Source organism: Cryptotermes secundus, unplaced genomic scaffold, assembly GCF_002891405.2.
Source record: "Cryptotermes secundus unplaced genomic scaffold, Csec_1.0 scaffold364, whole genome shotgun sequence".
Taxonomy (NCBI): domain Eukaryota; kingdom Metazoa; phylum Arthropoda; class Insecta; order Blattodea; family Kalotermitidae; genus Cryptotermes; species Cryptotermes secundus.
Window position 1 is genome coordinate 852,121 of NW_019733841.1, and position 22,911 is coordinate 875,031.

General features: G+C 42.2%; 1 protein-coding gene across 1 annotated transcript in view; it reads right to left on the bottom strand.

Annotated features, from left to right (window-relative positions):
* Nucleotides 1-299: 299 nt before the first annotated feature.
* LOC111868248 (glucose dehydrogenase [FAD, quinone]) overlaps nt 300-22,911 on the bottom strand; it is a 43,406-nt gene continuing 20,794 nt past the window's right edge. The window contains exons 2-7 of the mRNA XM_023858725.1: nt 21,299-21,407; nt 15,151-15,439; nt 11,404-11,565; nt 5,869-6,242; nt 4,256-4,684; nt 300-1,762 (exon numbers count right to left, since the gene is read on the bottom strand). Coding sequence (XP_023714493.1) covers nt 1,151-1,762; nt 4,256-4,684; nt 5,869-6,242; nt 11,404-11,565; nt 15,151-15,436 — 1,863 coding nt within the window. The 5' untranslated portion in view covers nt 15,437-15,439; nt 21,299-21,407 and the 3' untranslated portion in view covers nt 300-1,150. The remainder of the gene's footprint in view (nt 1,763-4,255; nt 4,685-5,868; nt 6,243-11,403; nt 11,566-15,150; nt 15,440-21,298; nt 21,408-22,911) is intronic.

Genomic DNA, 22,911 nt, shown 5'->3' on the forward strand with positions numbered 1-22,911 from the left:
GATGAACTTCATAACTTGTACTCTTCTCCAAGTATAATTAGAATGAGCAAGTCAAGAAGGATGGGCTGGGCATGTAGCACGAATGGGGGCGTCGAGGAATGCGTATAGAATATAGGTTGGAAAGCCAGAAAGAAAGAGACCACTGGGAAGACCAAGGCGTAAGTGGGTTGACAATATTAAAATGGATCTTAGAGAGATAGAATGGGATTGTATGTAATGGATTGATGTGGCTCAGGATAGGGTCCGGTGGAAGGCTCTTGTGAACACAGTAATGAACCTTCGGGTTCCATAAAATGCTGGGAAATTGTTGAGTAGCTGCAGAATTGGCAGCTCCTCCAGAAGGGTTCAGCTCCTTGAGTAAGTAAGTAAGTATTCTTTCTGGAAATATATCACTGGTCACGCCGATATGTAACGGGTATATTTCCCAGTGAAATTCTATTGAGACGTAGGTCTAGCAACTTCTGTGAACATGACAAGAACCAACAAGGAAAATTGGGAATATTTTTTATTCCAAAATGGCTTTCGCATCTCTTCATTTTGAAATGAATTATATATATATGAATTTAGTTAACCGCCAACACAAGAAATATACTCGCTTTTAATATTTTACATTTCGACTTTTTATTCCTTCTACATGTTTCGTTCGTAGAAGACCAGCATCAGGTAATTATATACGACACGTTACACTGATATGAATCCATATCAGTAGTTCAGTAACTAAACGTATTCCTGATGATGGTCTTGTACGACCAAAACATGCAGCAGAAATAAAAAGTAGAATTGTGAAACATTAAAAGCACAACATTTGTTGTGTTGATGGTTAACCTAATTCATATATATATTGGTTTGAATTATTGACTGGATTAGGGAAACAGCGACATCCAAAGGAAATGTATAGATACAATGCATATTGTAACAATTACGGGTTGCGAGCCGGAGTAGAATTTTGTTTGTTCCACATCGTGGTACTGCTACTGAAGACGGACAGGAACTTACAGACCGATCTCATGAGTTTGCTTTCGAATTACATGAAATGACAATGACACAATATCTCATATACACAAGATACAAATATCTGAACCTGTACTTATTCAAACCACAACCAACAGCGATGAAGCTTTATATTTAGCCTTTAAAAATGGATCAAGTTTCACACAGTGCGTTCTCGGGCCTCGCCTTCCCAGGCTTTCTTAATGAGGTCGGACGCTTTCTCCGCCGCCATTATGATAACAGATGTGGGATTGCAGTTGGGCAACGTCGGGAAGATACTCATGTCCACTACTCTGATATTCTTAACTCCATGTACCCTGAGCTGGTTGTCTATTACTGCCATGCTATCTTCAGCGGGACCCATCTTGGTTGTACCTCCCTGGTGGTTCTCTGCGCCTGTTTCCCTGCGCACGGCACAAGCAAAATACTCGTCAGAGCCAAAGTCAAAGCTCTCGCAACCTTTGACTGGCGTCGTGTCCACTGTGAGGCCATACTTCTGCATGGCCGGTGTGTTGGCCAACTTGATGCTCAGTTTAATACCGTCCACAAGAATGTCGACATCACGCTGGGTCTGCAGGTACGGTGGATACATGAGGGGATAGTCTAGAGGGTTGGAACTCTTCAGTTTCAAGTAACCTCTACTTTCAGGTATAGTGAGAGTTGGACGAGCCAACAGACGCCTCTTGGGACAGTTCTCAAGTTTACCTGTGCTCTCGCACTCCTCAGCTGCACCCGACCTGGAGCACTTCGCCGAGTATCCATTGAAGAATACCTAAAGAAGAGGATATAAATGAATAAATAGAACATAAATAAGGTACCCCCTCGTTGGTGTCTCCACCTTATCGTGGTGAGGGGGTTTGAGTATGCCAAGGACCCTGAGAGCTATACCAGCGGTAGCGAAGCTGCTGGCAGGGCCTCCCTTGCTGGACAGGTCAAAAGGTAGGAAACAGACGAAGATAAATACCAAAAACCGAAAACTGATGCCGGAAGCAGCGTCATCAGCAGCGACTTGAAGCACAGAGCAAATGATGCTCGAGATGGTTCAAGTTCGTATAGCAACAGGCGTGACCAGAGTGGTTTGAACGGCTGTTGTAATGCGATGTGGAAAGCAAATGGAAAAACTACCACATTAATGGTAGTTGTCTGACAGATTACTGATGAATGAATGGAACAAGGTATAGACATAAGAAAAAAGAACGAGTATTACTGATTTTAGGTTTTTTCGTTGCGGTTCATTGTTTGCAGATCGTGAACATGGGTGGCCTTGTTGACGTTTTGAAGGAACATCCTACCCTCATCTTGAAGCTTCTCCCCTTTAGACCCATGTCTCCCTTAACACACATAATTCCCACTTCAATTCCTTCTCATTCCCGTCGCAACCCCTGATCAGTGTGTATCCGTCCGCCACATTCCATGCTGCTCGATTCGCAGCAGAATAAATTAAGCAAAATTGTGCGAGGTGAGCTTTGGTTGGATGAACTTTTGGGAACACCATATTCAGATGGTTTCTGGTGCTTTCTATGCAATTTTCGAGGCCTGTTTCTTCATGTTTCCCCATCCTCTATCCCTATTATACGACTCAGGAGCCATCCCCTTCCATCGGATTCTGTTTGACGGGTTTTAAGGATCATAGTACTCAAATAAGCGAAACTGTCCCAGTTAATACAAATCCAGAAATCAGTGTCTGCTGAGACGTGGGCGATGTTGGTGTGATGTCTTCAGAAGATGCATTATGAGGTTGCCATTCATTGCGATATAACTTTCTGATCTTCGTCGCACAAAGATCCACAATCGGTGGAAAATTCCTGGTTTTACTCGAATTACCCAATGGTCAATCTCTACTCATTGTTGTAACACCTCTAAGCCATTGATCGGCTGAAATGTTTAGCTGTCCTCACAGCCAAAATCACAAAGGATTAGGTTCAGGAGAAGATGCAGGTTAGTTGCCTTGGCCTCCGCTTCCTACCCACTGTTCACCGAATGTTTGGTTCAGGTGCCTTGTGGCAATTCGGAGGTAATGAGGTAGTTCCTCATCATGCCTGAACCATAATTTTTCTATTGCTAGTGGGGTGGGACTAAGTCCCTTGTACTGCGGCCACTTCTGGCCTATTGTACCAGCCCCAGATGATAGGTGAGGGTGATTGTGGAGCAATTGGTGGAATGAAAATTAGCAGGGGAAACCGAAGTACTTGGAGAAAACCTGCCCCAGAGCCACTTTGTCCACCACAAATCCCACTTGACCAGACCCGGGATCGAAGCCGGGCCGCCGCGGTGGAAAGCCAGCGACTAACCGCTTGAGCTATGGCGGGGCCTTTGCCTGAACCGTAAGGGCTGTCGTTAATGAGGCACCTGTTCCAACAGTATTGATAAACCTTTTACCGGAGAATGATAATACACTGCGCCTGTTAATCTGATAGGCAAGACAACTGCTCATAAGCGTTTATCGCCCAAGATGCCTACCCTAGTGTCAAGTCAAATGCAAAATTCATCCATATCTCAGCAGGCACTGGTTTCTTCTGGACACGTGTTCATCACTTAAGCATTATATCACCTTCAAGCGTGTGTATCAGTCACTCGCTCTATTCATTAACTGCCCTAACGCTCTAGGAGTGCAGTGTAAATTGTTTTGTGTTGTGTTGTTGATGTAAAATTAACACAAGGTTTAATTGTCAAACACCACCTCTCGTAAAGTGGGGGGCCTTACCGTCCAAACACAGAGAATGTTCGCAACAGTGAATTGAAATTGAGTCAGGAATCCTAACGGGACTCAAACCTATGTATAGCACAACTGATTGGAAGGCGAGTTGCCAACTGCTGCTCTGCTAATTTACCTACAAGTCTTCAATTGCGCTGCCAACTACCATACAATCCAAGTATAGGATCCACATTAACATAGAACTAAGGCCGCACCATAGCTCAAGTGGTTAGTCGCTCGCTTCCCACTGCGGCGTCCCGGGTTCTATCCCGGGTCTGGTCAAGTGGAATTTATGGTGGACAAAGTGGCGCTGGGGCGGGTTTTCTCAGAGTACTTCGGTTTCCCTTGCCAATCTTCATTCCACCAAATTCTCCATCATCATAATCACCCGGGGCAAGTACAATAGTTCAATCAGTGGCCGCCGTGCCGAGTGGATCCAGTAGGACTCCACCCCCACTAAGCGAATTAAAAAAAACAAGGAACGAATATAAGAGTAAAGAGAGAAACGAAGAAAAATGAAAGATGGAAGCCAGAAAAGATTTTGCGAGACTGCAGCATACCAATATTTACCTGTAGGTCTGACACACCATCCTTAGCGTACTTGGATGTCATGAGGAGCGTAGTCTGGGTAAGTCCCGTGCTGGCCATGTTACCCGTGCGGTTTCCAATGAACTCTCTGAGAGATTCCAGGGTCAAAGAATCCGTGGCAGACTCGTTCATGTAGAAGCCAATAGATCCAGCTACGTGATTCTGCAAGTTCTGCCCAACACCGGGAAGATCGACGATGGTGTCTATGCCAACAACTTCCAGATCTTCACGCGGCCCCACTCCGGACAAGAGGAGCAGCTGGGGCGAGTTGATAGCTCCAGCTGAGAGGATGACCTCTTTGAGTGCATACACTGTCTGCGTGTTGCCCGCCTGATCGATATACTGCACTCCTCGGGCTATCTTCGTATCAGGATCAATCAAAATCTTGGTTACTTGCGAATTCACTGCAACCTGCAACATAATTCGAATAATGATCAAGTTTTCACATAGCTTTTGAAGGCTGTATGTAGAGGATAATAAAACTGCTTCACACTGTAGGCATAATGGCAGGTTATCCACACGTAACTATATTTTATTATTATAATTATTATCATTTTACGGCGTTCGTATCATCTCAAAATATGTAGGGCCAAATGTTAAAATGACTGGCGATTTTTTTCTATCGCTCCAACTTTGGTATACAGAGCTGATTTCTTACTTTCTTGATCTTTTTACAGACGGTAGGACTCCTCGGGCGGGTTATAAGCTCGACGCAAAGCCGCTGCCTANAACACAGAACATAAACACACACACATACCAAACATCCATGCCTTGTGTGAGATTCGAATCCACGATCCCGGCATCCGAGCGGGCGAAGACAGTACATGCCTTAGACCGTTCGCCTACCGTGATCAGCAGTGTATAAGAATAATATATAAGGATTCAGTTGGTACCTCACAGGAAACAGATCCGAACCCACGATCCCGGCTTCCGAGCGAGCGAAGACAGCACATGCCTTAGACCGCTCAGCTACCGTGACCGGCCGACTGGTGAATAATGAATTGTAAAGTATTTGCAAGGAAAGGGCGGTGGCCTAAGCAAAGATTCAAGCCGGGAACCTCCCGAATATGAAGCAGGATCTCAGGAGGAATGGAGCGGTTGCCTACACTGAAAAAGGAATGGCTATCATCAGAATAGGAAGAATGAATGTAGTGAAGTAAACAAAACAATATAAACAAACTCCGTGGCTTTAGTTCGCAAGCGAACTGTCCCGACCGAGCGACCGCCGCTCATCGGCGAAGTTAGTGCGAACTTTAGCTGATAGAGGGTGCCATGTGGTCAGCGCAACGAATTTCCACGGCCGTTAATCTGCTATTTCTTTGAAATAGCTCCTCAGTTATCCTCACGAGGCTGAGTGGACCCCGTTCTACACCCACTACTTCTCAGAAAATCTGGTAGTGCCGGGAATCGAAACCGGGACCTCTGGATCTTTAGCCACGAGCTCTGACCACTGGACTACAGAGGCTGTCGAATATAGTGAAGACGATGTAATATATAGGCACACTCGTTTTTCAGGCTAATAGACCTGAGGGATATATTAGAATGAAGAAGTGAAAGGTTTATGACGAGTTTCTGACATAAGTGAGTGCACTCACCTTGAGGTTTCCTCTTGTGTTGAGGAAGGGGCGCAGGTACATCCGAGCTGTGCTCGCTCGCAGGCCTTCGTAAACCATCATCTGGGCGACGCCCACTCCGGTCTGGTTGCGTCCGTTTAGGTCGCCATTTATGTACCCCAACTGCGTCCCTGCCTCCACTACCACATCGGCAAGAAGGGGGCGTGAAGGGAATTGTTGCACGACCATGGGACCACTGAATCCATGGTATCCGGGTTCAACAAGCTCGGGGTTCAAATTATTTTCCGACTTGATGTAGTATGGCAGAAGTTCCTCTGAACTCCAACCCGGATTATCCTTACCCCAGTCGTCCAAAATTGAGGTATGGGGCCGCGTGTACATCATCCCTTGCATCCCTGTCAATCATTATTAGCAAAGTTGTAACCAGTCCAGGCAAATGTAATGGTGTTCGCAATGTAAAAGGGGCCTACGTCCAGCATTCCAGGAAGTTCCCTATTGAAGAGTAGGATATTTTGTGATATGGAGCAGGCACAGCTCAGTAGGTATAACGACTGGCTACGGGCTGGATGACCTCCTATCCTATGGATACCGGGGGCGCTTTCTCCGGAGTTAAACCGGCTGGGGCGTGAAGCTAACCACTCACCTCCAACTAATGCCGAGATCAATGAAACATGGGTCTATACATGCACTCCCCCATACACCTTCATGGCGTAGTGTTTAATTAGTTAAGCACAGGGACAACTTTACTTTTTAACTCTATTTTCTGGGAAATAACGCCGTGTAGTCCGTTGCAAGTCACCCGACGTTTCGGAGAAACATATCGCCTCCATCTTCAGTATCGAAGAATAAACGTAGGAAGATACCAGCATGAAAGCAGGTGGCAGCTAAAGATGGAGTCGATATGTTCCTCTGAAACGTCTGTTGACTTGCAACGGGCTACACGGCGTTGTATCGCAGAAGATAGAACTTTGCATGACCACCGCTGTTAGAACATCAATCCTACATAGGACCTGATCTTTCCGTTTAAGTTGTTTAGATTTTTGCAACCATATATTTATATTAATGGGTGTTAGGTTGGGGAGGAATAAAGCACTGTAAAAACGAGGCAGGCATTCTTTGACAAGACAGTAAATTGCCTGATCTAGAAGTAAATACCGTATTTACGCATGTATAGGCCGCAGCACAATTTTCAGACAGAGATTATAGAAAAAATAATTTTCTTGGAATATTATTTCAGGAGTAGAACACCCTGTATTACTAATTATGAATATAATTTTTTTTAATGAAATGTGATTTCGAATATTTCGAATATAAGCCGCACCGCAGTTTTCCTCTTGAATTTTTGGCAAAAAATGTGCGGCCTATACATGCGTAAATACGGTACGTATAAGACTAAACGTATAAAGCATGACAATAAAACACATTTCATAAAGAAGTTGAATTACGTAATAATTCACTTCTTAATGCGCCACAGTTTAAGTAATTTTGAACAGTGCTAATGAGATGAAATATGGAGAAAAATTGAGTATTTAAATGCTCATCCTTTTAACGCACGAAATCTCTTAGAATTGTCTATGTTTTCTAGTTCGTTGAAAAATAGGATACAAAAAACTTTAATTTTTACGCTTACTTGTATATATATGATATACGTATGGGGTCTATATTTTCTACTTAGTTGAAAAACAGAATGTAAAAACCATGAACTTTTATATTTATTTTGCATGGGTGTGATATATGTATGGGGTCTCTTACTTTGAGGGTGCAACGTATAGTAGATCCCCAAAAACTAGAACTAGCTCGAAAATAACTGAAGCTGCGAAAGATTGAATTTGTAGTCAGTTTAGGATTCTGCATAATGATGAACTCAGTGATTTGTATATCCCTTGTACTGGTATGCTCCATTCAACGTGGGAAAGACGGGGCATCATTGGCAGTTAGTGACTTAGTTTGCTACGTCATCATTAGAAAGGTGCTACACGTTCTTTTCAAAAAATTTCTTGTACTCCTAAGCCCTTGGGAAGTTAATATTTACCTGGGAATTTTCTTCTGTAAGGTTGCCTGCACGAGACATGACGTGCTATAGCTCATAAAAGAGATGAACTTTAAAATAAATTAAGGCATCTGCAACGTGCTAGTAATAACTCCGAAATTGGTAACACACAAAATACATACCGAGTTTTGGCAGGGAAATCTCTTGAAAAATGTCCAGTTGAAGATAGATAAACTTCAAAGATAATTAACAAATTTCATAGAGCTCAACCCTTCTTAGGAAGCCGCCAATTTTGAAGATACTCAAGACCTTCCCAGCATTTTATGTAACCCGAAGGTTCATTAGAGTGTTCACAAGATCCCTCCACTGGTCCCATCTTAAACTAGATCAATGCAGTCCACACCAGCCCATAACATTAACCTAAGATCCATTTTAATATTATCCTAAAACTTACGTCTTGGTGTTCCTAGAGGTCCATTCACTTCTGGTTTTTCAAGCAATATCATATATGCATTCCTCTTTTTCTCCCATTCGTGCTACATATCCTGCCCATCTCATCCTCCTTGACTTGTTCATTCTAATTATGCTTGGTAAAGAATACAAGCCTATATAGTACTTCTTGAATTCCCAGTACCAAATATCAAATTTTGTACGTTCCGTATGATTCTTACAGTACGCCGTGATTATTTCCCTAAACAGCATTAACCGGTTGGGCTTTCTAGCTGAGACGTAATGTGTTTCCTGTGAGGTACGGACTGAATTTTTATATATCCTGCATTCTGCCCACAGAGTGTATCTGTGTGTTCCGCATGGTTGTCACAGTAAACAGCGACTGTTTCCCTAAACAGCATTAACCGGTTGGGCTCTGTAGCGGAGACGTAATGTGTTTCCTGTGAGGTATGGACTGAATTCTAATATATACTGCATTCTGCCCACAGAGTGTATCTGTGTGTTCCGTACGGTTTTCACAATAAACAGCGGCTGTTTCCCTGAACAGCATTAACCGGTTGGGCTTTGTAGTGGAGACGTAATGTGTTTCCTGTGAGGTACGGACTGAATTCTTATATATCCTGCATTCTGCCCACAGAGTGTATCTGTGTGTTCCATATGGTTCTCACAGTAAACAGCGACTGTTTCCCTAAACAGCATTAACCGGTTGGGCTTTGTAGCGGAGACGTAATGTGTTTCCTGTGTGGTACGAACTGAATTTTTATGCATTATTCAGCAGAAATTCACTCTTTAAATATTTAATATACAGAGGATGTCTTTTTGTATTTCTCGAGAGTCTGAAAAATTTACGAATGTGACATATCATCCTATATTTCCAACAAACTTTTTTTCCTGTTCTATTTGTGCTTATACAAATTGTCAAGTGTTTAGGGGTGCGTGACTTTAGATGCGGTTTGTATTGGTGAACTGAATTTATTTATCACTTGTACACTCCACTCAGAACTACAGCGCTATCGCTGATCTACAGATTACGGTTCACCGTTAACACACACACTAGGGTTCTTAGTCTTCACTAGTCGTATCCTGACAACGGATTTCGACACAGTATTTATCTTACGTAAAGTCTTCTTTTCACAGGCTGACTTTCAAATCTCAACTAAACTCGTTGCCATCTCTTCTGAGTGCCGCCTGAAGAGACCCCTTCAATTCTACCTCAGTCAAAGACAAAGTCACATTGCGACTGACTATCAGTCAGTCAGTTAAGTCTTTGTGTCGAGCCCCGTCTGGGACTCATGATCAGATATTTATTACTGTTAGACAGTTACAGCCTTGTTTTGTGGGGCGCTCTCTCTGACGAGGGGACGAGTCTGTCTTTTGTATATTCTGCTGGCCTTGGCCATCGCAGTCTTTCTCATGTCATAGTCCCTTGGGTCTCGCGACCATGTTTTACTGTCTCAGATTTGAGACTTCCCTTTCGTCGCTTCCTAGGACTCGCAGGGTCACCGTGGAGGTATTTGATGCCGCCGGCTTTGGATCCTCGTTATATAGCCTCGGGGAGGACCCAACAGAAAACACCGGTTCCATCATTATAGTCAAACAATACTTCGATTGTTGCTTACGTCTCCGTTGTCGTAGGAACCTGTTTACTAAGTCATTGCCTAGTAATGAACTTCTACTCTGGCTTTCAGACGTCATGTCACAATATAAATGTTTGATTTTCGTATTAATGCATCAGCGTCTCTCGTCCTGTCGCATGTATGTTGTTAATTACTAATGGATTTTGATTAACATTTAAGTAAAATATAAGAAATATAAATATATGGGGGAATAGCTCAGTTTCTTCTAGTCCAGATTTATCTTCACATTTCTTATCACCTATGATTAACCCAATAATTTTTGGAAGTAAATTCCAGATAGCTTGTACCACCTACAAAATAGTTAAAACCAAATCTTTCGTTAACACCCAGCAAGTTAAAAGGATATCCTTCCAGTGCCTGTTTCAGCAACTTGTGTTCGTTTTTCGACGTTTGATATGTCAGACTTTAGAAGTCGAATCAGAAACTGCAGCTAAATTGGCTGATAAATTGGGTAAGATGAGAGTATGATATTACAGAACGCCACCACCTTTGTAAACAGTAGCTCATTAGTGAGCTCATAATAAGGCATCAGACAGTGATTGAGAATTGGAACCGGCAAACGTCTGCACATATCAAACACAGCTGCCAAATTGTTGTTGCAGACAGACTCGTGTCAATGTAAGCAGCCATCTTAGTTAATACAAACCATTTAGTCCCGCGGGATTGTGGGACTCCTACATTTCTCGTACACTCTCGCTAGCGATACTGTACTCACACACAGAATTTGGTTTATGTTGTCCCGTGTACGAGTTATTATATACAAGGGGTTTTGGATTTGACATCGGATTTATTGGCAATTTACAGGTCGTAACTAAAAATAACCATAACACTATCGCTATTTCTACACTGCAGTTTCTTCACTAGTCGTTTTCTGGTAACGGTTTCTAACAATGGTCATTCCTAATCTTCCGGACTCAAGTATTCTCTTAATGGCGGCTCCATTCCAATTACCTGCCTTCCCTACAACTGGCTGGCGACCATTTACGCCAACCTCCTAGTCTTCTCTTCGTCGCCTGTCTATCAACTGCCTTTTTTATGTCACTTTTCTTTACAACTTCAAGTAGAGAAATGTCTTGGTTCTGCCAATTGCACTCCTTATAACCCCTTTACACATAACACGTAGAAAACACAGCTCTTCTATCGTTGTTCCAATCATCTCCATGGGAATATGTCTACGAAGGCGTTACCTAGCAACGGCCAAATATATTTGCTAATTAAAAAATGTGTTGCCTATTGGCGAATGTTGTTTGGTTGCCCGCCTCGAGGCCGCTACGCAGCAACGGCTGTACACGCTACAATATATATTTTGTTGGCCTAAATAAAATTTTTTCTTCTCCCCTTTACAGAGCAAAAGCTATCTTAATCCAAGATTTTCTTACAGCTTGGAGCAGGTGGATAATACCTAAAGACGAGACGAAGGTACTCGCACATGCTAAGGATAAATATTGCAATTAATAAGCAAATTCGTGGTAACTGTACCTGAAGTTCCAGAGACCATTTTGCCTCGAGGCCATTTGCATCGTCCACCATTATTCAAGCACGCCTGTGACGATGGCTCAGTAACGTATTTCCAGTCAAGAACAGTCCCTACGGCGCTCACTGAAAACGCAGGCACTGATGTTATGCTGGGTTCTTCTGGACCTGCAAGGCGAAAAAGAGCCACAATTAAATTAACTATGGTACAACAAATTCCTTCCCACACACAGCTTTGAATTTCTCGCATCTCTCACTATGAATGGTTCTGCCTTATGGGATGTAACACCGTGTAGTCGGATGAATATCAACTGATATTTCGGAGCAGTATATTGCATTCGTCTTCAGGATAGAAAGAAAAGCTTGGCAACATTCTGCATATTACTTTCTTGGCTTAGTTAGTTAGTTAGTTAGTTATTTAGAGAGGGTGGGTTTCTCCATGCACCGCGACCACTTTGATCTATTGTGCTTCCCTCTATGATATTCTACCAGTCTCTTTACCCTACCGATAAATGGTGCGTACCATCAATCCCGCCGAGCAAGCGAGTTCGGCCACGTGCTTAGCGGAGTCTATAATGCTTCCCCCATCTATCAGAGGCCTTAGAGGCTATTGTTGGGCGGGAAACGTCCAGGAATTTTGCTCAGTGATCCTCTTTGGGGATATGAGGTTCTTTTACGTGCCGTAAAGTTACGACACGGGACACACAGCTTAAAGTCCCTCCCGGAGGACTTGTTCCCTGAATTTTTACGCCCTTAAAAATTCGACGACCTCCGCCGGGTATTAGAACCCGCGTACTACGAGTCATGAGGTGGGAACGTTACCTCTAGACTACGGAGGCCGCTACTTTCTTGACTTACTATTAGAAGAAAAAATAGATAGTAGATTCTTCCGAAACGGCAGGAAAATTCAATTTGATTACTTGGCTTGTCACGTCCCAGGAGATAGTTCTCTTCATAGTCACTACCGTCAGTTCCTCAAATCTATCATTTAGAATCACTGATATCGTCTTCAATTGAAATTGTTTTAATGCATCTACACGAAACGAAAGTGAAATTAACACTTCAGATTTTAGGAAAATAAGGTCAAGCTATCACTGTAACAGGCAGTGGAGGCCCATAGGCTTATGAGACGTCGTGGCTCCCACATTTTATTTACACAGTCGACTTAAAGATGGCGGGAAGTTTGTCAGCTTTATGCGCCGGCCTCCCTTTCCCTCCAGGAAGATTCCTGGTACTCATTTCTGTTAGAGGCTGAGTCGACCCCAGGGCCATAGTGCGGATGGAAGGATTAGGTAAATCGAAAAAATCCACCTCATCGAGACTCGAACCCACGACCTTCCGGCTTGTAGCATAGTGCCTCAACCACCTACGCTACCGCGTGACCCCCCACATTTTAGTACACACTAAAATTTATAAAAATCCGTTAATCGGTTTGCAGATAAATGTATGGTATACGTGATCTTTCGTTTGTTTATGACGTACGTAGTATGTACCGGAAACGTATATTGTTACGTATTTTATGAAAGTTTTTCCTTTCCTACAGATACGTGTAACATGTGTTGAGTTACCGGTTGTAATTGAAAGTCAATGACAATTTTTTTTGATAATCTGTAATTTATAAATGAGCTTGCGTCCAAAAGAATAAGAATTTTAAAATATTTATACCGCTGATAATTCTTCGGTCTAGACCGCGCCATAGCTCAAGCGGTTAGTCGCTGGCTTCCCACCGCGGCGGCCCGGGTTTTCTCCGAGCACTTCGGTTGCCCCTGCCACACTTCATTCCACCAAATTCTACATCATTATAATCACCCGGGGTAGGCTACTACAGGCCAATCAGTGACCGCCGTGCCGAGTGGACCCAGTTGGACTCCACCCTCCACTAAGCGAATTCTTCGGTTTAAAAGAAGGTACTCCTGTTTTCAGGGAGCACGCGGTAGCGTAGTTGGTTGAGGTGCTACTCTACAAGCTAGAAGGTCACGACTTCGATTCCCGATGTGGTTATTGGATTTTTCAATTTACCTAATCCTTTCAGTCGCACTATGGCCCTGGGGTCGACTCAGCCTCTAACAGAAATGAGTACCAGGAATTAATTAAATAATTCTCCTGGGGAGTAAAGCGCGGCCGGCGCGTAAGGCTGACAACCTTACCGCCATCTTTGAGCCGATTGTCTTGAAAATGTGGAAGCTTCGACGTCTTACAAAGCTATGGGCCTTCACGGTCTGTTAGAGGGATAGCTTTACCTTTTTCGTTTTAGTTGGCTATTTAACGACGTTTTCCATATCGAAACTATATAACATCAGGATAATATCTTTAATATTTTCTTAATTATTGGAATTACTGCCACAAATTGTGCCACTGATTTCGTGCCTTCAGGTTTACTAAATGAGTGTCACGAAATTCTTAAGAGGAACTAGAAATAATTTAGTTATGTTGTGTTTTAGCGTCCTGTTGCACTGATTCGTATCCATAATGTGTATATATTAACCGTCTTTTAGTGCATACAGTTTCACTTGTCACTTCACACTACATGTTTCGGCATCATTCTGCCATCCTCAGGTACACACATACGTCCAGCAATACAACGCACGCAGCCACATAAGAAAGACACTTCATAAGATACTGTATTTACACAATTAAAACATAAGAACGACTCCCATAGCGGATGAATGGCATTACACACGAGTTTGATATACGACATGCAAGATGATAGATCTAAACAAGTTTTAATATATACATTTTATTACTGAATAACAACGAACACACGTTTTATATCATTTTATAAATGGACACTTGATGGCAGGCAGTGCAATGGTTTAACGTGATTAATACATCTGAGGATGGCAGAATGATGCCGAAACATGTAGTGTGAAGTGACAAGTGAAATTGTATGCACTGAAAGACCGTTAATATATACACATTGTAGGTGATTTAGTTATTTTTAAATTTTACTGTGTAATAATTTGGACGTACGAATATTACAAGAGTAACATGCAAGTTAATGTTAAGAAAAATCTGATTAAAAATAAATTATTTTCTTATCTTCTCAACGGATAAATGTTTTGAGTATACTTTTAGTTAAGTATGTTTGAGACTTTCAAATTATATATATATATTTTTTTTTTCAATCCCTGTGTGTCTTAAAATACTTTTATTTCTATTTTCCTTTTAGACAAGATAGACAGGGATGAATTGAGTTGAAAATGGTTTGAATTTTACTGAATTACTGACAGAATTTGAAAAAAAAACTTCTCATTTCTTGAAATATGCTTACGAATATAAAGAGTATTTCCTTGGATGTAATTCTTACAATTCGCTTAGTGAGGGGTGGAGTCCAACTGGGTCCACTCGGCACGGCGGCCACTGATTGGCTTATTGTACCTGCCCCAGATGAATATGATGATGGAGAATTTGGTGGAATGAAGATTGGCAGGGGAAACCGAAGTACTCGGAGAAAACCCGCCCCAACGCCATTTTGTCCACCACAAATCCCACTTGATCAGACCCGTGATCGAACTCGGGCCGCCGGGGTGGAAAGCCAGCGACTAACCGTCTGAGCTGTGGCACCGCCAATTCTTACACTTAGTTTCAATAATAAATTTAATACGAATATATTTTACGTACATTGTGGGTGATATTGAAAATTAAATAATTTAATTGTGTTTTCCTTGTGAAACATTATATAAAATAATTGAATACTTTTATTCGCTTTCATTTTCCGATTTACATTATAAACGTATGTTTCGGGCGACAGACCTGCTTCCAGTAGCAGGACGTTCCATTCCGAGAGCTCACTCAAACGAGATGCAACCACAGGACCTGCCACCCCGGCGCCCACTACAATGAAGTCATAATGATTGGTCGCCGTGTTTGGGGCAGTCTTGGCTCCGAATCTGCGGCAGGGGTCAGTGATGTCACATTGGTTCCTCAGAAGGTACTCCACCAAGCTCATGAACAGAGTGAAGCCAGCCCCACACACTCCGGCCAGAAAGGAGGTGTCGCTGAACGTGCAACCGCATGAAGAAACGTCCTGCAGATCCATCTTCTGAAACGACACATATGAAATTGAAGCAATCAGCTCTTGGGGCTGTTAAGAAAGCTACCGGTCTTGAAGACCACCACTATATTTCGTATAGTATGAAGGCACTTACCTCTGCACAGGTGAGGCCGCGCCATAGCTCAAGCGGTTGGTCGCTGGCTTCCCACTGCGGCGGCCAGGGTTCGATCCCGGGTCTGGTCAAGTGGGATTTGTGGTGGACAAAGTTGCGCTGAGGCAGGTTTTCTCCGAGTACTTGGGTTTCCCCTGCCAATCTTCATTCCACCAATTGCTCCACAATCACCCTAACCTATCATCTGGGGCTGGTACGATAGGCCAGAAGTGGCCGCAGTACAAGGGACTTAGTCCCACCCCACTAGCAATAAAACAAAAATACCTCTGTACAAGCTTACCGTCTTTACGTCATTGACCGTAGCAACTAAATGTTCACGTTAACCGCGAGTTTGACATTACTACGTTTGACTCAGTAAGATGGACTTTTTCTCCTATATAACTACATGTGTTCTTTTATAACATTTATGTAAATTGAAACATATATACACATATATCATAACGACATTTATATAGCATTTGACACTGGATGGTTGTTGTCCTGAAACAAGAGGAGAAGATGTAGACCCAAACTCAAGACAAAATTCTTCCTTCAGTTTGAGTAAACATATCAGAAAATATATTTAAATATTGACATACACTTGTGTGTATCTCCACATATAGGTTTTTCTTAGATAAATATAAGGAGGGGAATATTGAAGGATGGTTGGATAGGCAAATAGACAGAGCGAGAGAGAGAGAGAGAGCCTGTCCACAAATTCCAAAGCCAATTTCTGAAACGTCTTGTAAATTAAAGAGTCCTGTAAATCATACAATGGAATGGGTCATATCCGCCACAGGCCAGTAGCAGCTGGTATGTGCATTACTAATTGATTACTAAGAGGAACACCTAACAGTTTCCTTCTGACTTTCTGAGTAAAAGGTAAAAGATAAAGTTGTCTCTGTAACATGCTATGGAGGCCCATAAGGTTCTGAGTCGTCGAGGCTCCCACATTTTCTAAACAGTCGGATCACAGAAGGCTGTGAGGTTGTCAGCCTTACGCGCCGGCCGCCCTTTAGCCCCCAGGAATATTTCTGGTACTCATTTCTGTTAGAGGATGAGTCGACCTAAGGGCCATAGTGCGGCTGCAAGGATTTGGTAAGTAAAAAAATCCAATTACCTTATCGGGAACCGAAACCACGACCTTCCGTCTTTGTAGTACAATGCCTCAACTAGCTACTCTACCGCGTACCCCTGAAATTATGACTTTCGTGTGAAATATAGCATGGAGTAAAAGAATTATTTCTTTTCGCATATAATGTCGCGTAGCGCGTTGAAATTCAGCCGACGTTTTGGAGTAACATGATCTACATTTTCGAAGTCAAAGAATGAGTCAAAAGATAAATCAGCAAGCTCTGCTTGGTATCTGCTTCATGCCGATTTCCTAAGTGGTGGCTTTCTTTTGGTCCTGAACGTGGAGGCGATATGTTCCTCCGAAACATTTGTTGACATAAATGAGATTACTTGGTGATATAACTCAGAAGACGGTCTAGAAAACTGAGATTAACGGCCGTGGGGAACCGTTGCGCTGACCACGCGAAACCATCTATCCTCCAAAGTTGGCACTAACTTCGTCGACAAGAGGCGGTAGCTCGGTCGTTATAGTTCGTTTCCGGACTACAGGCGGCGGAGTGTGTTTTTTATATCTCAGAAGACAGGAGTCTTTATAGCCATTACTGAGGGGACCTCAAATCCAACACTGCAGGGAGAGATATAGTGAATTATGAAATTAGTTCCGGTTGTTCGATGGAGAGAACATGGCGATTGTACGATACATAGAGGATATGAGAGAAAAAAGTAGGTTTTCACTGAAAATTTATAGCCTTAATAAGGGAGTATGTTCTGTCTGGGTGTGAAACTTCATCTCTGACATTAAGGGAGGAACATAGACTGAGGGTGTTTGAGAACAGGGTGTTGGGGAGAATATTTGGACTGAAGATAAATGAAGTAACAGGAGGTTGGAGAAACCTGCATAATGAGGAGCTTCATAACTTGTACTCTTCTCCAAGTATAATTAAAATGATCAAGTCAAGGAGGATGAGGTGGTCAGGGCATGTAGCACGAATGGGGGAGAAGAGAATAGTAGCTGCAAGAGGAGTAGCCGGACAAGAAAGAAGAAGACGTTGCAAGAACAGCCTGCTAATAAAAGGAACGGGGATGTACCGTTAGGCTATTCGGGACGAACAGCTTTAAGGAGGGAGCAGTGTGACGTATTTGCTGTACGCAGGACGCCCCCTCCCCCACCAGCGGTGGCGTAACAGCGCTACCGCTGCTACGGTGACGGGCCGGGCAGCGTTCCGCCCCCTCCCCCGTGGTGACGTGGCAGCGCTTCCCACTGTGACATGGCAGGTGACAACAGTGACGTAAAGGTGGATGCCGCGGTTGCTACAGAGCAGTAAATAACTCTCAACAGTGTTGCTAGGCAACCTGTAAACACGGCGTCAGGCAACAGCGGTGCCTTTCACGTAATTGTTTTCTGTGTTGCCCGTGCCGAAACTAAATAAGGAACAGCGAATTCTATTCAGTTAGTAGTGAGTGATTAGTAGTGAGTAGTGAGTATTGAGCCAGTTACTAGAGAAAGAGTAACCAGTTAATTGCAGTGAAGTATTTGTGGTACTGCCGACGGCAGTAATTGTCAGATTGTAAATTGTGTGACTGTAAGAGCGAGGGTTCAATCAATTCGCTATATCAAATAATACGTGAAGTTATTTGTCGCGTCACATATACTTAACACGTGGCAATATATTGGTAGGAAAGAGACCAATGGGAAGACCAAGACGTAGGTGGATGAGTAGTATTAAAATGTATGTTGGAGAGATAGGATGGGGTGGTATGGATTGGATTGATATGACTCAGGATGAGGACCAGTGGAGGGCTTTTGTGAACACGGTAATGAAAGTTCGGGTTCCATAAAATGCTGGGAAATTCTTGAGTAGCTTCAGAATTGGCGGCTCCTCCAGAAGGGCTCCGCTCCAAAAGTAATTAAATAAGAGAGTATGTGTATGAACACATATTATTTGAGTTGAAGAAATGTAAATAACTCTGTTAATTTTGTAGTTCATACTACCCTCACTATATCGATAAAAGGCGTGAAAATAAAGCATGTTTAATATGGCCATATGAGATCTACTTGTTTTATGGCCGAATAAATACAGAGTTTTAGTAAGATATTAATAATGTTTAAAATTTAAAAGCACATTTAGTGCGATAAGATAAGCAATGGAACAAATTGAGAGTCAGACTCCATTTATTTATTTCTTTTTTATGTTATTTCGAGATGACCCTGTACCAAAATGGTAATAATTCAGCAGAGTTTGTGTTCTATGCTATTCTCAGTGTGAATTCGCAAGCGGATGAAACAAGAATATTGGCATATGTATAAGCCTAATTTAAACAGGCTGGCAGCGTCGAAGATCTAAATGGAACACACAGGATCCCGTGAAATTCTGAGGGAACCGTGAAATATATCAGCTTTTGGATATGGCAACATGTTCCTCAAATTAACGGAACATTTCGCTACATAGCACGAGGAGAAGATCAGTAATATTTGAGCGAAGATATTAATATTACGGTGTTCTGGTATTTGACGCCGTGTAGAAAGGGAGATAAATATCAGCATTTCGGAGAATCCTGCTGTGCATCATTAAGGTTCTGCTTTAATTACGAGAGCATTAATTACCTAAGAAATGTTGATATCTTACATGCCAGACTCTACTTCGTCTTAACCCAGAATGCAGGGCGATTTCTAAATTTAGAAATTTAGAAATCGCCCTGTATTAAAATCATAATATTCAACGTCTTTATATGCTCACATTAATATTTTCGCCATATGATATATTGTGACATGAGGCCTGAAAACAGGGACAGCGGAGCCAGAATATACGTTCTTTGCTAGGTAACGACTTGGTAAGCAGGTTCCCGTGGCAAGGAAACGTAAGCAACAATCAAGCTATGACGATAGAAACGGTGATTTCTGTTGGATCCGTCCCGACACTATATAGCTAGGATTTCAGGGCGGCTGAGGGGAGAGGGGTCTATTGAAGCTGTAGTCGAAGATGATTGAGAAGACTGGCAAGAAAAAATTTAGGTTGTGCAAAGAAGACTTCATTTGTGCTACAGTTACAGTGAGAGTGATATAATTACCATGCTGAAATCCGTTGCCAGGACACGACTAGTGAAGACTGAGAACAGTAGCGTGTGTAACGGTGGAACGTAAAATATGTATTACTTGTAATTGCCTGTAGTTCCGAGCGTTATGTATAAGGTGTCAATACAGCAATCAACCAATTCATACCCCATCTAATAGTCACCTGTTACAATATTATAAATAGGCCTAACTAACCAATCTGAGATTTTAGTCCCTAAAAAAATACAAAGAATATTAAAGAGATGGTCGTGAGTTGCTCTTATAAGCACGGAATTTCTAGGTATGTATTTCCCTGTGGAAGACACTATAAGCAAGAATACATATTTTTACGTGCCAGACAATAGCCCTTTTCCAGAACTTGAGAAACTTTTTAATATCATCTTTTAACAATATTGCACACATCGTTACATATTATATTTCAGTATCCTGTTGCATTGTGGCATCATTTTTAGATCGTAAATGTATATAAAAGACACTAAAAATTATTTAAAACACTGAAAGTGTTTGCTAAATATTAAAAATGTTATTAAATTTATACATGCATTACTTATTGCAACATTATTCAGCCACACACGGGCCATCATCAGGCAACATTTTTTATATTGGGGAGACCACTGCACTGTGCCTAAGGGCACAGAAGACAAATAGCACAGTGCGATGATCTCCCCAACAACAACAAAAAAGTTGCCAGACGATGGCCCGTGTATGGCAACAAGGATTGAATGTATAATTTTAATGACATTTTAAAGTATTTAACAAGCACTTTTAGTGTATTAAAAAAACTGTGTCTTTTATATAAGGTAATTATTTCATTATAGACGGTATACTTGCGATATAAAAAGACACACCGTTACATTTCGACAAACAAAAAAGAAAACTCCTCCAGCAAGAGAACTATACCGACCGAGCGACCGCCGCTTGTCGGCGAAGTTAGTGCCCACTTTTTCGGATAGAGGGTGTCACGTGGTCAGCGCAACGCATCCCCACGGCCGTTTATCTCGATTTTTTAGACCGGAGCCTCTATTTCGTTGAAATACCTCCTCAATTATCCTCACGAGTCTGAGTGGACTCCGTTCCAGAGCCAGAAATTCTGGTAAAGCCGGGAATCGAACCCGGACCTCTGGATCTATAGGCAGAAACTCTGACCACTAGACCACAGAGGCGATCCACATTTCGACAAAGCTTAACGGAAATCATTGGATGCTCCGTTCTATAATAATTGTGTGTACAGAGTAAAATACATTTGTTAGCTTCCGCGTGTAGCCGAACTCATTGGTTCCTCAGCAGCGAAGAGAAGGAACGAGGATAACCGTAGCTGCTGCTGCCTGACGCATGTTCAGATCTCATGGCTACAGTTTAATTACAGGTTCTATGTATGCTGAGTTGCAAATGGAGCTCATGCACCAATAATTCATCGAAAATAAATTATGCACATTTACCTGCAAGTCGAAATTCTTTTCCTTTTCCTATTCTATATTGTAGTACTTAAAGAATTACTGCATTACATTTCGAAAGAAAAATAAATGTATTTTCGTATGGGAATCCTACGAAATATTTTCCATGAAACTGTCTCCTAATAACTTAAAAATTGAATGATGCTGTTTCTTACCTCTCTTCTGATGTACTGGATACAGCAATTGCTTGCAGCTGCCAATTTATACAATTCTGGACACTCGCCGATGTGGAAGAACAGCTGTGCAACCAATGATAGGGTGAAACTAAATATAGTAAACGGAAGAATGGTTAGCTGCAACATCGGCCTAAGGGGCATATTTATAATTTATAAATTTTTTATTTCGATTATATATTTTCCAAATTTGTTTCTATTATTATTATTATTATTAGGAAATTGCCGTGACGAAAAAATTAATAATAAAAATATAATTTGACAAATATTAAAAATTTACATGTATATTGAAAAGGAGCATAGTTTCAGGAAACTATTAAATATTACTGTCTCTTTGTATGTGACGTCTCATAATTTGGTAGTGAACTTTCGGAGAAACCTGCTGCTTCCATTTTCAGAGTAGAAGAGGGGGCTGTAAGAGCGAATTTCCATTTCTGCTCATGCTTCCACATTGAGACCTGCTATGGCGCATGCTCAGCGTGTATAGTTAGTGCCTCGTAACTTTAGCCGCGCAGAAAGGTAAACGCTGTTGTGGAGCACGCGAAGCTGTACGCTTGCTGTGGTGACGTTCAGAGCTACTCCCCGAGCGCAAAACATTGCCTACGCAGACCAGGAGGAGATACACAACGTACTATACACCTGACCACACTCCAAGACGCTACATTCCAAACTGGTAGTACCCACGCTGACGTAAGCTGATAAGACTGCTCCCCCAGCCCCGCGAGAGATGGTATGACCCCTCTACCGCGGCTAGAGTTCCGAGGAACTAACAGTACCGTCCTCTACTCCCCCCGGAGTAATCTGCAGGACCATGAAACTAACCACTCACCTCGTAAAATTTTCATGGCGCAGCACTTAATCACTTTACCAGTTGACCAGGGACTACATATAACAATTTGCTTGAAGAATGACGTCTTCTGGGATGTGGCGCCATATATATCTTCTGTAAACCTACGTTTCGAATGAAAGTATCTTCTCCAGTTTCAGGGTAGAAAAATCCGCGAGATAGGAACCAGCGTGAGCAGGTGGCTGCAGGAGTTACGTTCCTCTGAAACGTCGGTTTACACAAGATCTACACAATGCCACGTCCCAGAAGACATCATTCTTCATAGTCACCGCTGTGGAAACCTCAAATCTTACATAACACTTTGCTTATTTTATGGTTACTGTGGACAGTGAATATCACATCACAGTTTTCTATATAATTTTAAATAATCAGTTCAGGTTAAAGAGATGTTTCAGAGTGAGGAGTTCTTAGCTTTTCACCCATTAAAGAAACTTGTAGACCACCCCTTGTCGGTGTTCTCAGATCGCTTATTCAGTATATTCGCAGCTACTTTCCATATATCAAGGCCGTTTCCAGCCGGGTTTGAAGGGTCACCGTGCTGTGGTGATAAGGTTGAAACTGGCTTTAGAGAAGATAAACTACAGGGACTTACCCGACCGTAACCTTAACACAAGTTACTACCACAGGCTGGTGATTACAGGAGGCTTGAAGAGATTTTTTATAAAAATGCCACTTATAAAATAAATATTTTCTGCGATAATAGAAATATATATATATATAGTCATGAGAATTATAGCAGAACGAACTT